General features: G+C 37.0%; 1 protein-coding gene and 1 long non-coding RNA gene across 2 annotated transcripts in view; one reads left to right on the forward strand and one right to left on the reverse strand.

Moving 5' to 3' along the window:
- LOC126259792 (motile sperm domain-containing protein 2-like) overlaps positions 1-21,544 on the forward strand; it is a 90,285-nt gene that overhangs the window by 53,345 nt on the left and 15,396 nt on the right. The window contains exons 5-9 of the mRNA XM_049956810.1: positions 2,492-2,691; positions 3,026-3,107; positions 3,180-3,292; positions 16,517-16,714; positions 20,786-20,926. Of these exons, the coding sequence (XP_049812767.1) occupies positions 2,492-2,691; positions 3,026-3,107; positions 3,180-3,292; positions 16,517-16,714; positions 20,786-20,926 (734 nt within the window). The remainder of the gene's footprint in view (positions 1-2,491; positions 2,692-3,025; positions 3,108-3,179; positions 3,293-16,516; positions 16,715-20,785; positions 20,927-21,544) is intronic.
- LOC126259794 (uncharacterized) overlaps positions 1-21,544 on the reverse strand; it is a 120,272-nt gene that overhangs the window by 758 nt on the left and 97,970 nt on the right. The window contains exon 2 of the long non-coding RNA XR_007546561.1: positions 3,681-3,828. This is a non-coding gene — a long non-coding RNA (uncharacterized LOC126259794). The remainder of the gene's footprint in view (positions 1-3,680; positions 3,829-21,544) is intronic.

Below are 21,544 nucleotides of genomic sequence, written 5' to 3' on the forward strand. Positions count from 1 at the left end.
TCTGTCCATCTGAGCCACCGAGGACACAGATGAATAGCACGACTGCAGGGACTTGAGCCGTGCACACTTCCCGTGAGATCCACATTCCCAACTGTCCACAATCTACATACGTAATGTACCTAATAGATATTTGTCCATGCACTCATTACTCGCGCACATTAAGGTGTCAATTCCCGTAAGAGTTCAGGCAACCTGTGCGCATTTGCACAGATGAAGGTCAATAGCTGGGACATCAATGGTATCTGTTCTTTCGAGAGCAGTTACTTTCTTCATACTTCTGCTTTGTGTTTCCCCTTTTATCCTTATTCATTCCTCTTTCATTGTTGCGTATTTCCTCTTTTTATGTTCTTTCTCTGCTATTTTGGTCTGTTTACTAGTGTCCACTTTATTTCACTTGTTTTTCTTCTGAGCAGTCTTCTTCCAAGACTGCCACCTCAAAAATTTGCATGGCTGTTTACTGTCATTTCTTTGAGCACGGGTTTCCTTCTGTCTTCCATTAGCTTTGTTGATACTACGTCAATGTTTTCCTCTTCCATTCTTTAAAATTTGTAAAAAACCTGTCAGGGTTTGTCGCACCTTGCAAATCAGATTTGTGAACTTTGATTGTGAGTGACATTCTACTACTGCAGTTCAACTGTGTTCGCTACTTGACACTGTCTCCGTTTCCTTTATTTATTCCTGTTCATCTTCTTTGAATTTGGTTACATTATTGTGCACTGCTTGTATGTTGCTCTTTTCTTTCTAATTTTCTTCCTTATCAAAATCTATACTAACTCGGAGTTCTCCACTTACAGCTACAACTTGGTATTGTTTTTGTAGGTCTGCACCTGTTTCATAACTTCCAACTTGATTGATAGTTCCCAATTTTTCAAATTTGGCACAAGTCCTTTCATTAATTAGTTCTTCCAGATCCTTTACTTTTTGCACCCCCAGTGCATCTTTTTAAGTATGATACCCATGAATGCATTGGGTAGACTGTATATTTTTGATTCTCTAATAGTCATGTCTTCCGTTTGTTGACCTCCACACCCTCCTGAACTTTGCATGCTGCTGTATGTAATTTTATGTCCAATTATCTCATCATCATCCACAAAAGTGGCTCATTATATTTGTCCCCTTGTTCTACTTTATTCTCTTGCTGTTCCTTGTTTATCCCCAACAAATTTTTCTTCTGTTTTGGCAGTATTGATAATTTGCAATTGTACTGGTTATAATCTGCAATTGGACTGGTTTAATAATCGCCCCTAATTCACACTACATCTTCACACATTATTCCACACCCCAAAAAATACGATTGTTGCAGTAAAAAATTCAACTGCAGCAATTCCAAGCAAAACTACAACATTGCTTACGATGACATTTACTGTTTTTTCTCAAATTGCTGCAGTTGTGTAGTGTGGCGTGCTCTGCAACATTGAAGGTTGCTCCCTGGCATTTCTGTAACTTCTTCTGTTGTTCAATCATGTAAATGCAATCTATTCATCCAATTCACTGTTTGTTGAACACTCCAATGTGGCCAGTTGTTTCACTGTGCTGGCTCCTACTCACCACGTGACAGTGGGTATCCTCCTGGCTGTTGTCAGCATGTACTGCCAGTCCTTCCACTATCACTTTCTTGTCAAATGAACTGTGATGTACATTGTTATAAGACATAAAAATAATTTTCATGTGTCACCTTGTGTAGTGTTCAGAGTGTAGTTGTGTTCTGTGGTCTTGATTGTAATTATTTATGTACTTTGGTCTTGTTTATAGTGGAGTTACATACTCTGGTCTTGATTATATTGAAGTCCCTGGATTTCTTTTGCTTTTATGTGGAAAATTGTCTACTGTACCACTAAACATTACTTCCTTCTGCATTGCTTTCCATCACTGTTATGCACACTGCAAACCACAATGTATTATGTGTAAAACACAGACCACTCTGGCAACATTGTGGCTTGAACTGTGCACAGCTTTTCAACAGACAGTGGCTGACATTTGGAGGACTCTCATCAGTGATTCAGATGTGATATATCAACTGATCTTAATTATGGTCATCTTCTTATATTGGTGTGACCACTACCAGACGTCCAGCATGAAAGCCCACTGCTAAGCTTTGTGCATTGGCAACATCAATAAGCTTCTTTATTTGCGTGTTATGGAACATGATGATGATTACATGGATATTAGGTTCAGCAATATGGCTATTTGGTCGAAGGCAGCATTAACATTAGTTTTTTACATTCCTATTGAATCAAATGTTCAACTATGTTACATATTCAGAAGTCTGTTATAAGCCAACTCACACAAACCTTAGATATAACCATTTTCTTCACTTTGCGGTCATAAGAAAGTTCCAAATATCGGTGCAGTCATTGTTGAAATTTTCTGTACCTTTACAAGGAAACGTGTAAAAGTTGGATTGGGCATTTCTCTATATACCCTCGAAAATTATGTTTGTTGCATTAGTAAGTATCAAATGACTAAAAGATTTTAAAAAATTCTATTTCAGCTGCTTTTAAGATAATCAAATCTTGGCTGCCAGCAAAAGCAGTTCAAAGTATGAAAACGGTAAACAAAGCATCATTGAAGGATGTGGTTCCACAAGAATGTACCCTGAAAGCTTGGGGTGGCATAGATGATTATGAATTTGTCTTTGTACCTGAGCAAAGGTCTCAACCACATGAGAAGACAGATGAAAATAAAAAGAAGGTAAATAATTTGTGACATTTCATTTATTATATTTTCTGTGTGAGAACCTAGTTTGTACTGTTCCGGATGACTTAGTCAAATTTTTGTTAAACAAGTTCTTAAAATAACAATTATTAATAGCAAACATAAAGTAGAATGTTCCCAATAGGGAACATCGAAAGATTTGTTTCATTTGTAGTTGTATCTTAAAGTACTTTAACTGATAAATTGTTAATATAGTTCTTTGGTATTAATATGTATTTTCATACAATGTAACCCTCATTAACACATTTTGTGTAGTAATGTGTTGCACGCAAATTGGTAGACATACTTAACATGCATTTGTTATTTTTAGGTGCATTTTGCTGATGGTTCCCCCACAAATGAAACGTTTTTAAGTGTTGGGGATACACAGCAGAGGGCAGACAATGCAATAAGTAAGTTTTTAATTTTTAATGTCAAATATGGTGATATAGGCATCTATTTTTCATACAACACTTTGTTTTCAGGTTCTGCCCTTGTCATATCACCAGCAGATACCATAAATTTTGCTTTTGATGGAACAGAATTGACAGGAAGTATAACTTTAATGAATACTGACGAAGGAATTATATCATATAAGGTAATAAAATTACTGTTTAAAAATAATAATCTAGAAGTTATTTTCATTGTTTCTTCAATTAAGTTCAGGGTAACCTGTAATGGCATGGACAACATGCATTGCTAAACATTTCAGCTTTCTAGATTACTTTCCCAATGGTTTCATTGTTTAGAAGCAGTGGTTTAAGCAAATTAGCTCTTACATGATTAAGTTTTGAATTTTATGTTCTGTGCAAGACCTTTACAAAATATTTATCTATTTTATGGGTGGAGTGTGTGAGTGGGTGCTATGGTAACTGCAGTGTGATGTTAAAATACAAATGGTATTCCTACTTCTGCATATTCTTCTTTTCAGCAACTTATTTAGGCTATGTTCTCCTCTCATCAGATAACAATGTAAGCTTACTTACTTCATATGGATTAGGTGCTACAGCTTGTGATTTTCTTTCTTTCTTCTGTCATTTCTTATTAGAATTGAAATATACTGACAAAAACAACAAATTAACGTGCTTTTCAGTAACCTTGGACCCAACAAAGGCAGTCTTATTACTGCACATGCTGTAACACACAAAACGTACATTAGAGAATTTTACACTGAAATAAGAGAATGTGTGTTCAAATGTCTACACAGAATAAAAATGTGAAAAGGTACTGATTGCTGTCTTGTAGTGTCATATCATATAATTTTGGATCACAATTAAATATGCTAAATAACAGTATATCAAAGGCATGCATTATCAATGATTGGGCTAATGGTAAGAGTATGAATGAAAAAATGAAAAATTTTGTGACATTACATAACCCCCTTACTAGCTACGCAATCACAGTTAGCCTGTTTCTTATAACAACTATACTGACAACATATTGATCCAGTAGTTTTTTATACATGGATGAATATCACTTGGCTGTCTCTTCTGACATATTTGTGCTTATTTACATTATAGTCAAATTTTCTACCTATGAACATTTCTTATCCATTGTATTTTCCATTGTACAAATACAGTATCTGATTGATTATAGGTTATTATTCATAAATTTACACATGGAAAATAAATTCGAATTTCTGTATTTATACAGTTGTTTCCACATACATGAGAGTTCACTTAATATTTTATGACTCGGGTATTTCACAAGCGACACTGTTCACAACTAGCTAAGTTCCCCAGCCAATATAACAAAATAACCGAATAGTAGATTGTGGTGTTGTGCAGCAGTTCTCTCTCCTCCTCTTTTTTTCCTCATGCTCTCTCTGATAGGGCAGGGTCCACTATTTTGACAATGCAGGGTTTACATGGATAACTGTTTGTATTGAAGGAAACATTAAGAAACTTTGACTAATGTCATAATTTCAGTTTGAACACACTGTCCACAAACAAGATTGATCATTTAGCTTTATATACATAAATAGGTTTGTTCCCCTCAGATGCACCAAGAACAGCAAGAAAATTTCTTCAACAACTGTTTTGCCAAATTAATCTGTGTTAGTAGTTATAATACACAAAGCCCTAGCTAATTTCTCATCAATTAAAAATCTTATATTGAGCACAAGTGTCACTCAATATTTTTATGCCATGTCACTTTCCCATAGAAAGTATCTATTAGGACATATCTATAAACTAGCCTGAATAGGAAGTCAGTACTTTAACTTACTTAATAGCCTCCTTACTGGTTGTGTTACACCCTCAAAGGGATTTGTTAGTTCTTTGTTCCTTTAGTGTACAGTAATTCCAACTTTTGCTTACTGTCGGTCTCTGCTAATGTTTAATATCCGTTGTGATAATGTCTAGTTACCCATTATTTCTCTACTTCTCTTCTTCACAAGTTTTATAAAGGACATCCTACTGTCCCAAGTAACTTAAAATTGAATTGACTCTTGAACACTACTCCTCAGTCATTTTCTTGCATATGTAGGTGAGCTTCTTACTGATTAGGCCTAACACTTTCTAATGTAGTTGGATAGGTAAAAAAATCTATTCACCAATCGATGGGAGGACGAAAACACACACACACACACACACACACACACACACACACACACACACACACACACACACATGTGAATATAATTTGCATTTTCATAAAAGAGAAAGGTCAGCCCACAGTTTTAAAGAATTTAACACCAAATCTAATTTTGTGCATAGTTTTATGTATGTAATTGATTTTATAATTTATTTTGATGATTCCTATTAGTATCCTTTGTTATAGGGTGAAATCAGTAATTGTTTTGTTACTTAAATTCTATTGTTCACATATAAACAAATATAAATTCTGTACTAATTGTAAACATTTGGAAGACAAAATACTAGTAATCTTAAATTATCTATTTGACTCTCTTTGATAACATGTTAGCAAAACCAGCCCTTCATTAATTCAAAAATAATTAAGTTTTGTCAAAAGTATTGTTTGTTTACTTATATTTGTTAATTTCATGATTTAAACAAATAATTCAGCCTAACTCTTGTAGTAGAAGAAAATGTTAAAAAGATGGAATTTTTCAATGTATTCAGTTAATTTAATGAGTTAAGTTTTAATTGTAATTTCTGTAAATTTAACTTCGAACAATGGGTAGTTTCAGTACGTATTATTGTGATGATATATAAGTGCTCGACTTTTGGTCACAAGACAGTCTGTCCATGGCCGAGTTTGACGAGAAACCTGTGTTGGTTATATCAACAACAATGCTTCAATTTAACTGTGGAATAAGTGTTAAACAATTAGGGCGTGTGTAAAAACAGTGATAGTGTCTGCTCCATATGTACCTTTCTATTCTTCAAGAACTGTGAACTTTGTGGTTAGGTTTTTACTGCTCGTAGATGTTCAATAGTAAACTAGTGTAGCAGTATGTGGATGTTTGCCTGCAAACTATTAATGAGACTTATCAAAAGTTAAACAATAGTGCACTGGCCAAATAACTGTTTGTTATTGAGGGGTTGTGTATGGTGAAATTAAAGTACTGTGAAACGAAACTGTGCACTTGTCGGCTACATTATTTACAGTAGTCAGTGTCGGAATCCACAACCCATTTTTCAGGTGGTCAAGCAGTGCAGTATGTCGACACCGAGGACAACAAACGAAGGAAATAAAGCAGGCAGAACTGCTACATCCCCAACAGTCAGTCTTCTGTCCTCACCCTGTGCAGTAAATCTCCCCTGACCTGGGGTTCTGAGTGACTTTTCCGAACTGTACCCCTTTCCCTTCTGAACTGTACCCCTTTTCCTAAACCTCTCCAGTCCTTTTCCTTCAGCCCTCGTCATTCCGCTTCAATATTTCTGCCGGAAGGAGGAGCCACTGTCTCTGAAAACTTGGATAAGTTAAACCTTTTTGTGTGCGTGTTCTCCTGCTGCCACTTGGTGGTAGACTTTCTTTATCTATCCAGTTACATTATATTGTCAATAATTAATTCTTTTCATTGATTAATGCTTTCATGACTCTCACTTATTGGTTCATTTAAGAATTTTACCATTGTTTAGGTGACATTCAAAATACTTTTGAAATCCACCCCACTTAGCATTGTACGGTTTTGGGTTCAGTAATTCTAGAGATAGTTTTTGCTGTTTTTTCCTCAGACCAATGTTTCTCTTTAACTTGCCTCTCAAAGTCTTCTCAATTCTGGAATTCCTGCCCTTAAGGACTCCCCATTCTCCAACTTCGGCCCTCAGATTCTCTGTTACAAATTTGATTTTTTTTATCATTATACATTATTGGAAAAGCATCTTATAATATTCATAAAAAGACTGTAGGATATATTTCCTCTTGAGGCTTCAAACATAGAAACTTACTAGATAGCTGACTTTCATTTTCTAGACTATATTCCTCCCACCACTCAGTTGCATTTCCTACCATTCCCAATACTTTCTTCTAATTCTCCCTTGTTTTCAGATTCCTCTCATTTCTCTCTCAAACCAGTTTTGTGGGTTCTACAATCACTACCTCCATTGTCTTTACTAGCAGTCCTTTCAGTACTTATAATATGGTTGTGATTAACTTTTCAACACATTTAATATGGGTGTGGTTAGCAATCTCTGCCATCCACTTAATAATTTCCTGTAACCTACTCTAAGTACGTTCTATTCTGTGTACAAAATCTACTGTTAGTGACTGTCCGTAGTCTGATTTTGTTGGATTCTTTCTTTCTAATTCAGTAATCAAATGACTGTCACAGTTCACCTGCTTCTTTAAAGTCTCAAATTTCTATTTGTTTTCCTTAACTGAGTTGCTATGTTGAAAAAACCCTCTCCCTGTAATTTTCTTTGGGCATTTACATCACTTGATGCTTCCTGCACATTTTCCATGTCTTCAGTTTGGAGTACTCTTACATATTGTTAAACTCACATTTCAAACACGTTATTTTTTACCAATTCTTCTCCTATCAAAGCTTTAAATTGCTTAATTGATCATTAATTAATTAATTAATCTGATTTTAACAGTGTGTTTTCTGCTATAGACTGCAAAATAATCTTCCAGTTTTTAAAGTTTTGTCACACTGTCATTTAATTCAGCAAATCTGTCTGTATGATTTTGGTTAAAAGTTTCTCTAATTTTTTGTTTGTTTGACTATTTAGTTCTTGATTTAAATTGTCCATTCTAAGATTAAACACTTTATTTTGATTTGATATTAGCAGGTGTAATACTTTGTTGAAATTTCTTTTAGTTTCCTATCAGGTTTTTCATAAAATTCATTACTGGCTTTATTTAATCTTACTTAAGTGGTCAAACTTTTTAGCAAAGAAATATCTTGATATTCTTTCAATAATAGTTTCACAGACACACTCGCCAGTAGTTCCATCTCATGTTGTTTACCCTTACAATCACCTTGCGTGTGCTGGTCATCGGTGTCAGTGACTGATCTGCTTGTGTAGCAGTGATGTTGGTTGTATCAACATGCTACTGCAATTGAAAAACAGTGTTCACTCTAGCGAAACCAATCTTAGCTTCGTCATTGTTTGCATCCATAGTGAGAAGATCCGGCTATTGTAGTATCTGCACCAGTGCCAGTTGGTGATAGGCATGGATTTCTTGATCTTGAAACTTCCAACAAAATAATGTGCGAGTGGATCAGAGATTTTTCTCAGCACCTGCTATGATTACAGTCTTCTCCAAATTGGATCAGAGTGTTCTTCTCATGGCTATTATGAGATGGAGGATGTTATTAGTGAAACATTACTTTTCTTGATTTCTTGTTTCTTCTACATCAATTTCCTTTCCCTTTTACTCTTCTGTTCGGTGGCCAAATGTAATAGAATGTTTCTTCCTCTTGGACTAATTCTCGTGAGCAGATTCAATCAGTTTTGAGATAATTTGTAGTTTAGTATATAATTTTAACATCAGTTTTGATCTATTTTTTTCGCGAATATGTGAAGAACAGTCTTCTTTCCATATATTAACATGAATATTTTTTGTAAAAGTTACAGATAGCTCTGTGGAGATAACTTAACTTTTTCCAACACTTTACAAGAGAACCAAGAACTATTAACAGATTTTTAATGTTAACAGGGAAACTATATATCTCAGGCATCATGGAGTTGGTCTTATCTGTCTCTTTAGCCTGCACATCAGCCAGTTAATAATATATATACACTGAAGAGCCAAAGAAACTGGTGCACCTGCCCAATATCGTGTAAGGCCCCCGTGATCATGTAGAAGGGATGTAACAGGACATGGTATGGACTTGACTAATTCCTGAAGTAGTGCTGGAGGGAACTGACACCATGAATTTTGCAGGGCTGTCCATAAATCCGTAAGAGTACGAGGGGGTGGAGGTCTCTTCTGAATAGCACATTGCAAGGCATCCCAGATACGCTCAATTATATTAATGTCTGGGAAGTTTGGTGGCCAGCGGAAGTGTTTAAGCTCAGAAAAGTGTTCCTGCAGCCACTCTGTAGCAATTCTGGAAGTTTGGGGTGTTGCATTGTCTCGCTGGAATTGCCCATGTCCGTTGGAATGCACAATGGGCATGAAAGTGATCAGACAAGATGCTTACGTATGTGTCACCTGTCTATCGTATCTAGATGTATCAGGAGTCCCATATCACTCCCAACTGCACGTGCCCTACCCCATTACAGAGCCTCCACCAGCTTGAACAGTCCCCTTCTGACATGTAGGACCCATGGATTCATGAGGTACACATACCCGTACACATCCATCCGCTCAATACAATTTGAGACAAGACTCATCCGATCAGGCAACATGTTTCCAGTCATCAACAGTTCAATGTCGGTGTAGACAAGCCCAGGCGAGGCTTAAAGCTTTGTGTTGTGCAGTCATCAAGGTTACATAAGTGGGCCTTGGACTGTGAAAGCCCATATTGATGATGTTTTGTTGAATGGTTCGCATGCTGACACTTGTTGATAGCCCAGCATTGACACCTGCAGCAATTTGTGGAAGGGTTGCACTTCTATCACATTGAACGATTCTCTTCATTCGTCATTGGTCCCATTCTTACAGGACCTATTTCCAGCTGCAGCGATGTTGAAGATTTTATGTTTTACTGGATTCCTGATATTCATGGGACACTCATGAAATGGTCATATAGGAAAATCACCACTTCATCATTGCCTCAGAGATGCTGTGTCCCATTGCTCGTGGGCTGACTATAACACCACATTCAAACTCACTTAAATCTTGATAACCTGCCATTGTAGCAGCAGTAACTGATCTAACAACTGTGCCAATCACTTGTTGTCTTATATAGGTGTTGCCGACCACAGTGCCATATTCTGCCTGCTTACAGATCTCTGTATTTGAATACACACGCCTATATCAGTTTCTTTGGCGGTTCAGCAAAAAGAAGTTGAAATTTTTGGTAGGCTTGTGCAGTTTTTAGATATCACAGCCTTTTACAAGGGCCTGAAAACTGTTGCTGCAGACAGCCAGAAAGTGACAGAGAACATACTGTCAACAGTCTTCATTCCCACTGCTCCACTTCACAGCTCACCTAAACTGAAATAAAATGTTCTAACTCTCTAAGAATAATGAAAATGATTCAGGAACCAGGATGACAAATAAGTCTGTCATTTAATGAAATTTATGATCAGTCTTCACATAAACAAGAAATTGATTTGTCAAATTATCAATGTTTTCTATCATACCCAGCACTCACAGTTCAGAGATGAATGCTGCTCTTTGTTCCCATTTACAAAAAGTTAATTATTTGCCTTAAAAGTGGAGAACAATCTTGGACATCAGCCACACAGTTTTTTATAATATAGTGGGTGACATATGAAACAGAACAGGGAGAATAAAACACTGGCTTTGCATAAAAATTCATAATCCAAGCTGGATTGGATTGGGCTGGACTGGATTGGACTGTATGTGCCATGGATCCTCAACTGAGAAACCTAGCGCAGCTGGTCACAGCACTATAGTTGGCATGGTTTCACGTCCAACCTCACAGATTTTTTTTGAAGCCCTTCAGCTGCTATTTTCTTTATTTCCTGTACAGTTGTACAATTTTGGCCTTAGGCCATTTTCAAGATTTTTATGGATGGTTTTTTGGTAACAGATTATGTCATATACGTTTTTGCTCCTATGATATCATTTTATGGTTATAAATTAGTTTGAGGTGTTCGCACTATTTTAGGAGCATGTTGAAAATGATAGACTCACTGAGTCTGAGTCTGTTCTAGCACATCTCGCACCAATGCATGCTGCAAAAAATGTGTCATTCAGGCTTTTAACTGGTGATTACATTAATGTGGTTGGATAGTGCAGAAAGAACAAAAAAACTTCAGAACTGTACAAACTCACATGGCCTTACTACAATAAAAGAAACACATAAAGACAGGCCAGACTCAGGCATTACAATACGGTAATGCTACAGGAAGCATAACCACAGTAGAAGCATCAGTTATCTCAGAAACAAAGGAAATCTAGCATAAAATCTTAAGAGAAATTTTTAAAGCCATAAACACAGACGTTATGTGGCTGAAGAGACTAAACAGATAATTGTACAAATACACAGACAGACATGATCAGAAAATATTGATGTACATTCTGTACACACATTGATAGAATAAACAACAGATGACTCACAAAGAAGTTTTGATGTAGTAAACAGCACAATCAAAAAATCCAGTTCGCTTCAAGAAATAGAAGACTGAAAATAAGCAGGAATCTGTAGGGAAATGATAAATGATCGAAAGAAATTCAGAAACAAAATTGTGAACATGAAATTTCAACTAAAAGAAAGAAGAAAACAGGAGAAAATATGGACAGAACAAACTGAATGAACATTAAAGTTCAGAAAATGAATATTAAAGTTCAAAAACTGTGTTATTGGCAAAAATGCTTAACAATAATAAATGACAGTATATTAGAGGCACACATTACCAATGATTGCATGAGTGGTAGGAATACAAATGTAAACACGAACAATTTTGTAACCTTACAAATTAAGAGTACAACCCACCTTTACCCTTTAAATTGTTTATATTCCACCAAGGACTTGACTATCATATTTAAGTTTGTAAATTAATATAGACGACTTTGATGCAAATTTTTACCCAGTTCATGGATCTTATGAATACTCTCACAAACACCCAGTGACCTTATCTGAATGGCATGAAGTGCAAGTATAGACTTAAATAACTTTCATTTTAATAGTCATGGCATCTTTAAAATTAGGAACCATTCTGTAATTTTCTCCTAATTCCAAACCTCAGACAACATTCTTGTTCACAAGAAATTCTGCTTCTTCTGGTTTTGTTGAAGTTTACTGCAAAATTAAAAATATTTTCAGAATTTAAAATGTTATCTTTATTATGTTGTAGCACATTTGAGCTAAAAACACGCCAGTTGCCTTTTTAAATTCTTCAATTTTTTCTACATGGTGCGACACTTGAATCTGGACAAATTTCAGTTTGAATTTCCTGTCATGTCATAGTTCCACCGAAGGTTGCAATTGGCGTTCTTGAAACCCATAGGCATCTAGTAAACAGTCAGAGCGTCAAACTGACTGAGATGTTATGGACAAGTGTGGAGTACAACCAAAGAGTGGCGATTATCAAAAGACTTTGCACTGAGCATTTGTGCAATGAAATTGTTAGATTCTTTGGGTACCTGAGATCTACTGGGGAAGGTTCTGATAATCTAGCGAGGAAACCTCATTTGAGGAAATGCGTGTCACGAACTATGGCAGTTGTTGAAAAGTCTCAGGCGCTGATTTTGGAGGGCCCGTGGTAATTGCTGAGGAAATTGCCATCATTATTGAATGTCAGCGAGCAAACAATGCATCGGATGGCAGAGGAGGACTTCACACGAGCTGTTTAGTCCAAAAGTGGCTCTCGGATAATATTGAAATGTTCTAGTGAAAGGAATTCTTGCTCCGAATATCCTGTACTTGAACCCCCTCGACTACCATATTTGGGGCCTACTCGAAAGAGTTACTAATAAAACGAGGCACCCTAAAGTCATATCTCTACACACCACTATCAAAGCAACATTTGCGAATATGGACAGTGCTGTTTTAAAGAGTGTGTGCGATCGCTTCAGGAAAAGATTGGAGGCAGTCATTGCAGCAGAAGGGGGTTACATCGATTAATGTTAATCTTGAAAGATACCACCACTTATATATATAAAAGCATTTTCATTTTCATTTATATTTTGTTTTAATAAATTTGCTTTTTTAAAAGAGTTTCATTTGTCTGTATTTAAGCACCGACCTTGTAGAGTATCGTCGCCTTCCAGTGAGTGACAGCTGCTGATACACATGCAGTGTTTGGAACCCCACAACAAATGACACAAAATGAAGTAGTTAAGGCCCTGGACTTAAATTCGAGGAGGGGGGTTCAAATTCTTGTTTACCATACAGATTTAGCTTTTGTTGTTTCTGTAAATTGCTGAGGGTGAATACTTGGGGTTTGGGGTCGGAGTCTTTGAAAAAGACATGGGGTTTGGGGTGGGAGTCTTTGAAAAAGACACAGCTAATTTCCTTTAACTTTTCCAACCTCTTTGTAATGATCTCATTGTCAGTGGGATCTTAAAGATTCCTTATTTTTTTTGTTATTACAGTTCTGTGCCTCAATCAGTGAAACAGATCTATTGATCTGAGGGAATTAAAATTTCCTTGAGAAAAAAAAGCCTCAACTTCACCTTATAGGATCGCTTTGTTGTCTGTCTGTCCAACTGTTCAAAATCCTTTTCCTTAGCAATGGGTAGTTATGTCAAGTTGAAATTTGTGTCCCATACTGAGGTCTATGGTTCTTTGGTGGTTTAACAAATTGAAGCTTGTTAAGTCATGATGGCCATTTGTCGTATATTTTGATATTTTCAGACTCGCTCATCAAAACCTATAGGGCACTTCCATTGAACTAAAATCATGAAATTTGGCAAGAAGCAAGGTTTCATGGTACAAGTAAAGGAAAAAATATGAAAGGAGTTAATATGTAATTACATATTATCACATGAAAAAAAATCTTTTGTCATTTGTTGTCAGATGTCAAACTTGAAATCCAAACAATCAGTGGTGAAAGTCAAACATCAGGCAAGGAATGTCTTTATTGCTCATATGACACATTTCAGAATTTATCTGCCATGGATATCTAGGAGCAATTACTGCACCTACATATGATGATTAAAGTTGTATGTGAAATGCCATATCTATATGCAGTAATCACTCCTGGAAAACTGAAGTTGTATAAATTCAGAAACATGTCAAATGAGCAATAAATGTGTTCCTTCCTTGATGTTTGACTTCTACCGCTGAGATCCAGTCAGCCTGACTGGAGAAATAGTGATTGTAATAATAATAATAATAATAATAATAATAATAAACGGATGCCTATAAATATCTAGGATACAGACAAAAAATAGGAATAGATAATACAAATATTAAAGAAGAACTAAAAGAAAAATATAGACAAAGACTAACAAAAATACTGAAAACAGAATTGACAGCAAGAAACAAGACAAAAGCTATAAATACATATGCCATACCAATATTGACCTACTCATTTGGAGTAGTGAAATGGAGTAACACAGACCTAGAAGCACTCAATACACTTACACGATCACAATGCCACAAATATAGAATACATCACATACATTCAGCAATAGAAAGATTCACATTAAGCAGAAAGGAAGGAGGAAGGGGATTTATCGATATAAAAAACCTACATTATGGACAGGTAGACAATTTAAGAAAATTCTTTATAGAACGAGCAGAAACTAGCAAAATACACAAAGCAATCACTCATATAAATACATCGGCTACACCACTACAATTTCATAACCACCTCTACAACCCTTTAGACCACATAACACCAACAGATACGAAGAAAGTAAACTGGAAAAAGAAAACACTTCATGGCAAGCACCCGTATCATCTAACACAGCCACACATCGATCAAGACGCATCCAACACATGGCTAAGAAAAGGCAATATATACAGTGAGACAGAAGGATTCATGATTGCAATACAGGATCAAACAATAAACACCAGGTATTACAGCAAGCATATTATTAAAGATCCCAATACCACAACAGATAAATGCAGACTTTGTAAACAACAAATAGAAACAGTAGATCACATCACAAGCGGATGTACAATACTAGCAAATACAGAATACCCCAGAAGACATGACAATGTCGCAAAAATAATACATCAACAGCTTGCCTTACAACATAAACTTTTAAAACAACAAGTTCCTACATACAAGTATGCACCACAAAATGTACTGGAGAATGATGAATACAAATTATACTGGAACAGAACCATTATAACAGATAAAACAACGCCACATAACAAACCTGACATCATACTCACCAATAAAAAGAAGAAATTAACACAACTAATCGAAATATCCATACCCAATACAACAAATATACAAAAGAAAACAGGAGAAAAAATTGAAAAATACATCCAACTGGCTGAGGAAGTCAAAGACATGTGGCATCAGGATAAAGTTGACATCATACCAATTATACTATCAACTACAGGAGTCATACCACACAATATCCACCAGTACATCAGTGCAATACAGCTACATCCAAACATATATATACAACTACAGAAATCCGTAATTATTGATACATGCTCAATTACCCGAAAGTTCCTAAATGCAATATAACACATACCGTACAGTTAATAGGAAGTGACGCTTGATCAAGGTCTGCGTCACTTTCCACTCTCAACCAGACTTAACGTCTGAGAAAGTAAAGAAATAATAATAATAATAATAATGCCTGCCTCCTGCATGAATTTGTCAAAAAATTGGCCAGGTGCGAGTAGGACTCATGCCCTTAGGGTTCTTAGCAAACGTAATTATGTACATAGACGGATGATCATCCACTCTGGGAATCGAGAATTGTAACCACTTTTGCCTGCTATCAACATTGGTACTGACGAGATGTCGGTCCCAGGGATCCAAAGATTTTTGAGAGTCCTACTTGCACCTGGCAGATTCTTTTGTTCAACAAATGGCTCTTTGGTTTTTATATGATCTCTAATGTGATGCATTGAGATCGGCATATGGAGCTCTATCAGAAAATTAAATACCTTACCACCCTCTTGACTTAGCTTCACTGAGGTTTCTTGAAAATGAGTACCAGTCATAAAATGACTGGTGTCTTTTGAGTGTCTGATGACAAGTCAATGTAGACAGTTCTTGACAGCCTTGCTGCACTGACGACCTAGTTTCTGTCCAATATTTGGTCTTCAGATATGTGTGTGTTTATGGCAATGTCTTACCTACACGTCTCGTTAAAGTACTTTCCCTATCGGCCATAGCGATATGCTCTTGCCACATAGGTTACTTCTCTGAGAGTTAATGAAGGACTGTTGCTTTGATCGAGTAGCTTCTGATGGAGAATGGAATGTGCCAGTGACTAAAAGTGTATTATTTTGTATTAACAGTTTGGTCGAAGCACAAACAGGTATTTCAACTTGCCTTGCTGTATATTAAGTTATGTTTGATAATAACAGGGCTGATGTTGAAAACTTTTGTGGTGAGAAGAGACCATAATTTAAAGATTAAAAACCAATTTTTGCACATGCGTGTTTTCTGGAACAATGAGCTAATGTATATTAAACAATGGAAAATCCAGGATGGAGTGTAACAATATTATGAAAAGGATAATTGCTGCTCACCATATAGCAGAGATGCTGAATTACAGACAGTCTTTTTGTTGTGCCTATCTGCGAATCAGCATCTAGACTATATGGTGAGTAGCAGCTATCCTTTTCATAACTAGTTCATGTTGATAGAGCTTTTGGCTGTGCAAATAATTTTCTCATTTTTTTAAATTTCAGGTAAAAACTACATCACCTGAGAAGTTCAGAGTACGACCAAGTACTGGTACTTTGATGCCTTCTGCTTCTGTGTCCATCAGTATCACATTACAGCCTGGTTACCAAGCACAAGGATTGTCAAGAGAGAAATTCCTTATTATGAGTCTGCCAGTTGAGTCTAGTAACATGAGTCCAACAGAATTGGCTGATCTGTGGAGGGTATGTTTTGCTATGTAGAAGCAATGGAGCAATCCAGTTATTTTATAAAAGGTTGTGAAAAAAGTTACATTTAAGTTATCCACATGACATTTTGTACAATACATTAAATAAACATGCATGTAAATATTAATATAGCAATGACAGTGTTCTTCAGGCCTAAGTTTCTCCCAGTCTATACATTCTCATATAACTTACAGGAATGCAGCCAGGTGACATTGTCATCAAATGTCAATATTTTGACAGGGGAACACCCTGTCATTTCCAAGGCAAAACTACAGCAAGTAACTGCTGTGCAAGGGAATTTCAAACCTCGGTTTGCAGAGCGATTTCGGTAGGATCACTCACTCACTTGCGCTATTGCACCCCCCCCCCCCACTCTCTCTCTCTCCCCCCCCCCCCCCTCTCTCTCTTTTTGTAAACACTAGTGTCGCCACCAGCCAAAGATGACCAAAGTTAACATTATTAGCCAGAATCTTTAACAATATAAATTAGCTCGTTGTTCCAGAAAACACACATGTACAGAAAGTAGTTTTTAATCTTTAAATTATGTTCTCTTCTCACTACAACAGCTTTCAATATCAACCTGGTCATCATCAAATGCTACTAAATATACAAGAAGACAAATCGGAGTTCCTGTTTGTGCTTTTAGTGTACAATGGGTGAGGTAGCTACCTTGCTCATTGTTTAGTAATTTTCACTGTTGATAACTTCTGCACTTGTACAGCATTTACTTGGTGCACTTTTGCCTTGAAAATGACAGCGTGCACCTGTCAAAATACTGGTAGTTGCCCATGATGCCAATCAGGTGCATTCCGGTAAGTTACTTGAAGAAAGTGTTTTTGCTCACATAATACTGAACTGAAAGACATTTGAATGTGCATTAAACGTGTGTACTTGCGAGGTGCAGATGGTCTGGAATTAGAAGCTAACAAACAGATTAATGTAGCGATACAATTCTCTAGACTTTCCAGCCACGTCAACTGGTTTAAAATTTGTGAGCTTTCAGCTGACTACTCCCCTGCCATTGTCTTCCGGTTGCTGCTACCATCCTTCTATAGCTGTATAGCTGCTCAGCCTCCTATGAAGTCAGTGGTACTCGCTCCTGCACTATGTAAGGTAATTTTTTTGTTGAGCATCTACTTCGACCTTCCAGTGGCTGGGTCCCAAACCATGCTTAACTGGAGACCACTGTCTTTATTGAGGGTGTTATCACAAATTTTTATCTCAGTCACTTCTTTTATTACGCTACCCCAGAAACTGTCGGTCCATGTAATAACAGATCTCTCTTCAAATGCAATACGATGTCCGTTTCATAGAGCATGGTCTACTACTGCAGAGTTCTCAGGGTACCAAAGATGAAAGCATCTCTCGTGTTCTACACTATGCTGTTCAATAATGCGCATAGTCTGTTCATAACAGTCCGTACCCAGGTGGTATTTTATATACACCTGGCATCTGGAGGTCTACATAGTCTTGCAAGGCCCTCGTGAGCTGTCGAATTTTTGTTGGAGCCCTGAAGACGGAAGAGATTTTCTCTCTCTTTGGAAGCCGGCTAATCTTTGCTGTTACTAAGCTACAGAACGGCAAAAATACAAGCTTCTTAGTCCTCCTCCGGGGTCCTTTTGCTTTTGTGTTTTCGGAAACATGACTTGTGAAATGTGGCAGTTGTTATAGACATTTTCCTTGTATACTTTGTGTAAATGGCTCAGTTCCTTGTGCAGGTTTTCAACATCTGAGATGGCTTCTGCTCAATGCACTAAGGTCATCAGAACAGAACATTTCTGCAGCACATGGTGATAGCTGTTAACGTGCAGAAATTGTTCCATGAGGTGCGGATCTAGTAAATACCGCAGCTGCCATGCCCATTTGCTTTACGGTGGATGTGACCATCCATTTGTGACCACCATTTGTCTCTACCTCTACCATGAACTTGATGTTCTCGTGCATACTGTTGATGTGGTCCAATAATTTTCCCAGCTCTTCATGTTCAGGAGACCAGGCAATGAAAAGGTTGTCGACATAATGATAAAAGCAACTAGGCTTTGCAGGAGCTGTGTCCAGGGTGACATTCTCAAAGTACTCGATAAACAGGTTGGCTATAACTGGAGCTGATGGGCTCCCCATTGCGATGCTGTCCATCTGATTAAAATATTCTCCATTATACAAAAAATACGATGACTTCACACTATGCTTCAATAAATTCACAACAGTTCCCCAAATAACTGGGAGAGCAGATGTATAGAATCCTAGATGGCAACATGTGTGAATAGCGACACCACATCAAAGTTGGCCATAATCTCTCATCCTTCAAGACTCATTCATGTAACTCGACTGATGAAGCCCACCATATTCTTGATGTGATGCTTACAGTAACAGACGTGTGGAATAAGGATGCTGGCCAGATGTTTCACAAGTCTGTAAGTCGGTGATCCAGTGGTGCTCATGATGGGATGTAGAAGTGTTTTCTTCTTGTGAATCTTTGGAATGCCATACAATGTAAGTGGTAAAGATGCCTGAGGGAGGAGATTTTTTAATAACTTTTTCTTCCAGTGATGGCCACTTTTGTTGGACAGACTGTGTGCACTATTGAACTGCACTGTGTAGAACAAGAGATGCTTTCACCTTCAGTACACTTGAAGCAGAGCATGCTCTAGAAAATGGACATAGTGTTGCATTCAAAGAGATGTGTTATTACATGGACTAATAGTTTCTAGGATAGCGTAATAAAAGAAGCGATAGAGATAAAAATTTGTGCCTACACCTTCTATAAAAATGGCAGCTTGCAACTAAGCGCAGCTTGGGATCTGGCAACTGGAAGGGTGAAGCAGGTGCAGTGGGCACGCAACGTAAATGTTACATTATATGGCACTGGAGCAAGCACCAGTGGTGCTGCAGAAGGCAGTGTGGCTATAGTAAGGGTGGTGGCAGTAACCAAAAGACACACTTGACAAAGGCGGAGGAGTACTGAGCTTGAGGCTTGTGGATTTTAAAGCATTTGATGCAGCTGGAAGCTTGAGAGAATATTGTAGTATATATCGCCAGAAAACCATGTATTCACAGATTAATGTAATAATTTCTGCATTTTGATGTCATTAACCCTTTCGCGCTTGTCTGGCCAGCCAACAGGGGCAAAGATATTGCGCACCTGGCTAGCTAGCAGCTGACTTAGCCAATGACCGTTGCAGGCTATATCCATTGTAGGATCACACATTCCAGCTCACATAGAACTACTCTTCATTAATACTCATTTTAAAGTCAGTATCACACTGTACAGTCACAGTGGTTGTAGTTGATGATAACCACAAAAAGAGAGCTTCAAAACTAATCAAAGCTTTCTGTTTTAAGTTAATTTTGAGCTGATAAATTATTTTAGAATAATAAGAATTTCATTTGTGAGTAGAAATTGTGTAACTAGAAATTTACACTACCAATATACGTGCTTATAACCTACTAAAATTTCAGTAGCACCAGACAAATACGTTTAAAGATATATTGAATTAAAGTGACTTGTTCCTAGTGAACATACCCAAAACTTGGACATCTTCTGTTCTTTGTGGCAGTGTGTGTTGCTGAGAAACTGCACATACTTTGCTGCACTGTTTGCTTTTCCTACATCTAATACCTCAGTTCATTAGGATAATTCCTGCCAGATTTGTCTTGGGTAGGTTAAGAAATCAAATTGCATCTAATAGGTAGACTTGAAATCATAAAGAAACCAGGTGTGGCTAAAGCAGTACAACTTCCCCACAAGAAGAGCAGCAGGAATGTTGAAACGTGGACAACAGCGAGTTGTTGTTCCATATGTATGTTGACCTGCTTCCAAGCCCTGACATAAATGTATACCCTTAGTTGTCAGGCGTTTCTATCTCCTGGGCATACATGTATGCCTGCAGCTGCAAAAATGTTAAATATGACTTGAGTTTAGATACATTAATGTAACAATAAAAATGCTATGTCTAAATAAATTACTTTCCAGTTAGGTGTGCTAGGAAAATAATTAAAGGTTGCTGTTCTGTGGAGTGATTGAACATTGATACCATTTACTGATATTTCTCTCTTTATTTTAAACAGCAAGCTGCAGGAAAACCAGTGTGTCAGCACAGATTAAAATGCCACATTCCATCTTCAAGCGACTCGTCCGCTCGGAATGGCTCTGCACTTACATCAAATACAATGGATATTGATCAACAAGTAAAACAATTCTCATCAAGTGTAAGTAACTATGTCTTCAGTCATCTTTGTTTTTAGTAAATAAAATGTATGTCCTAGATTTCTTTCCACAGCTCGGAGACCTCTCTCCACAAGAGAGAGTGAAGTGCTAAGTGAAGCAATACCACTTAACAAAACTATTAATGTGGAAAAAATTTGACTTGACAGCTCATTGGGCAAATTTCTTAAGTACAGAAGCTTGGGGTTCAACACTTGCTCAGTTAAAGGGTATTATATGCTGTTGATTGATCTTTTCACCTTTCCTTAGCATATGTGATAGATGGCTCGTTTAAAGTGCGCCCAGAGTCTGTTAAAATACGAATCTTCTTGTATGTGAATTGCTAAGCCAGTTTACAAATTTGAGGAAAATGATTGTGAAACACCGTCAGTAGAAATGTACGTAATAAATCAGTCCGGTGCCAGGACTAACCTTTTGATTGACGACATTCTTTATTTGACAGAATTAACAATATGTTGAGATTAATTGGTTGTGAGCTGCTGCACAAATTTGTCATTTGTATTCTGGACTCACTTCCTCCTGCCATGATACAGTATAAGTTATGTAACCACTGAATAATACATTTGGATTGTCTGAATTCTAGGGGTCATTGTCACACTGAC

This window comes from Schistocerca nitens, chromosome 5, assembly GCF_023898315.1.
Source record: "Schistocerca nitens isolate TAMUIC-IGC-003100 chromosome 5, iqSchNite1.1, whole genome shotgun sequence".
Taxonomy (NCBI): Eukaryota; Metazoa; Arthropoda; class Insecta; order Orthoptera; family Acrididae; genus Schistocerca; species Schistocerca nitens.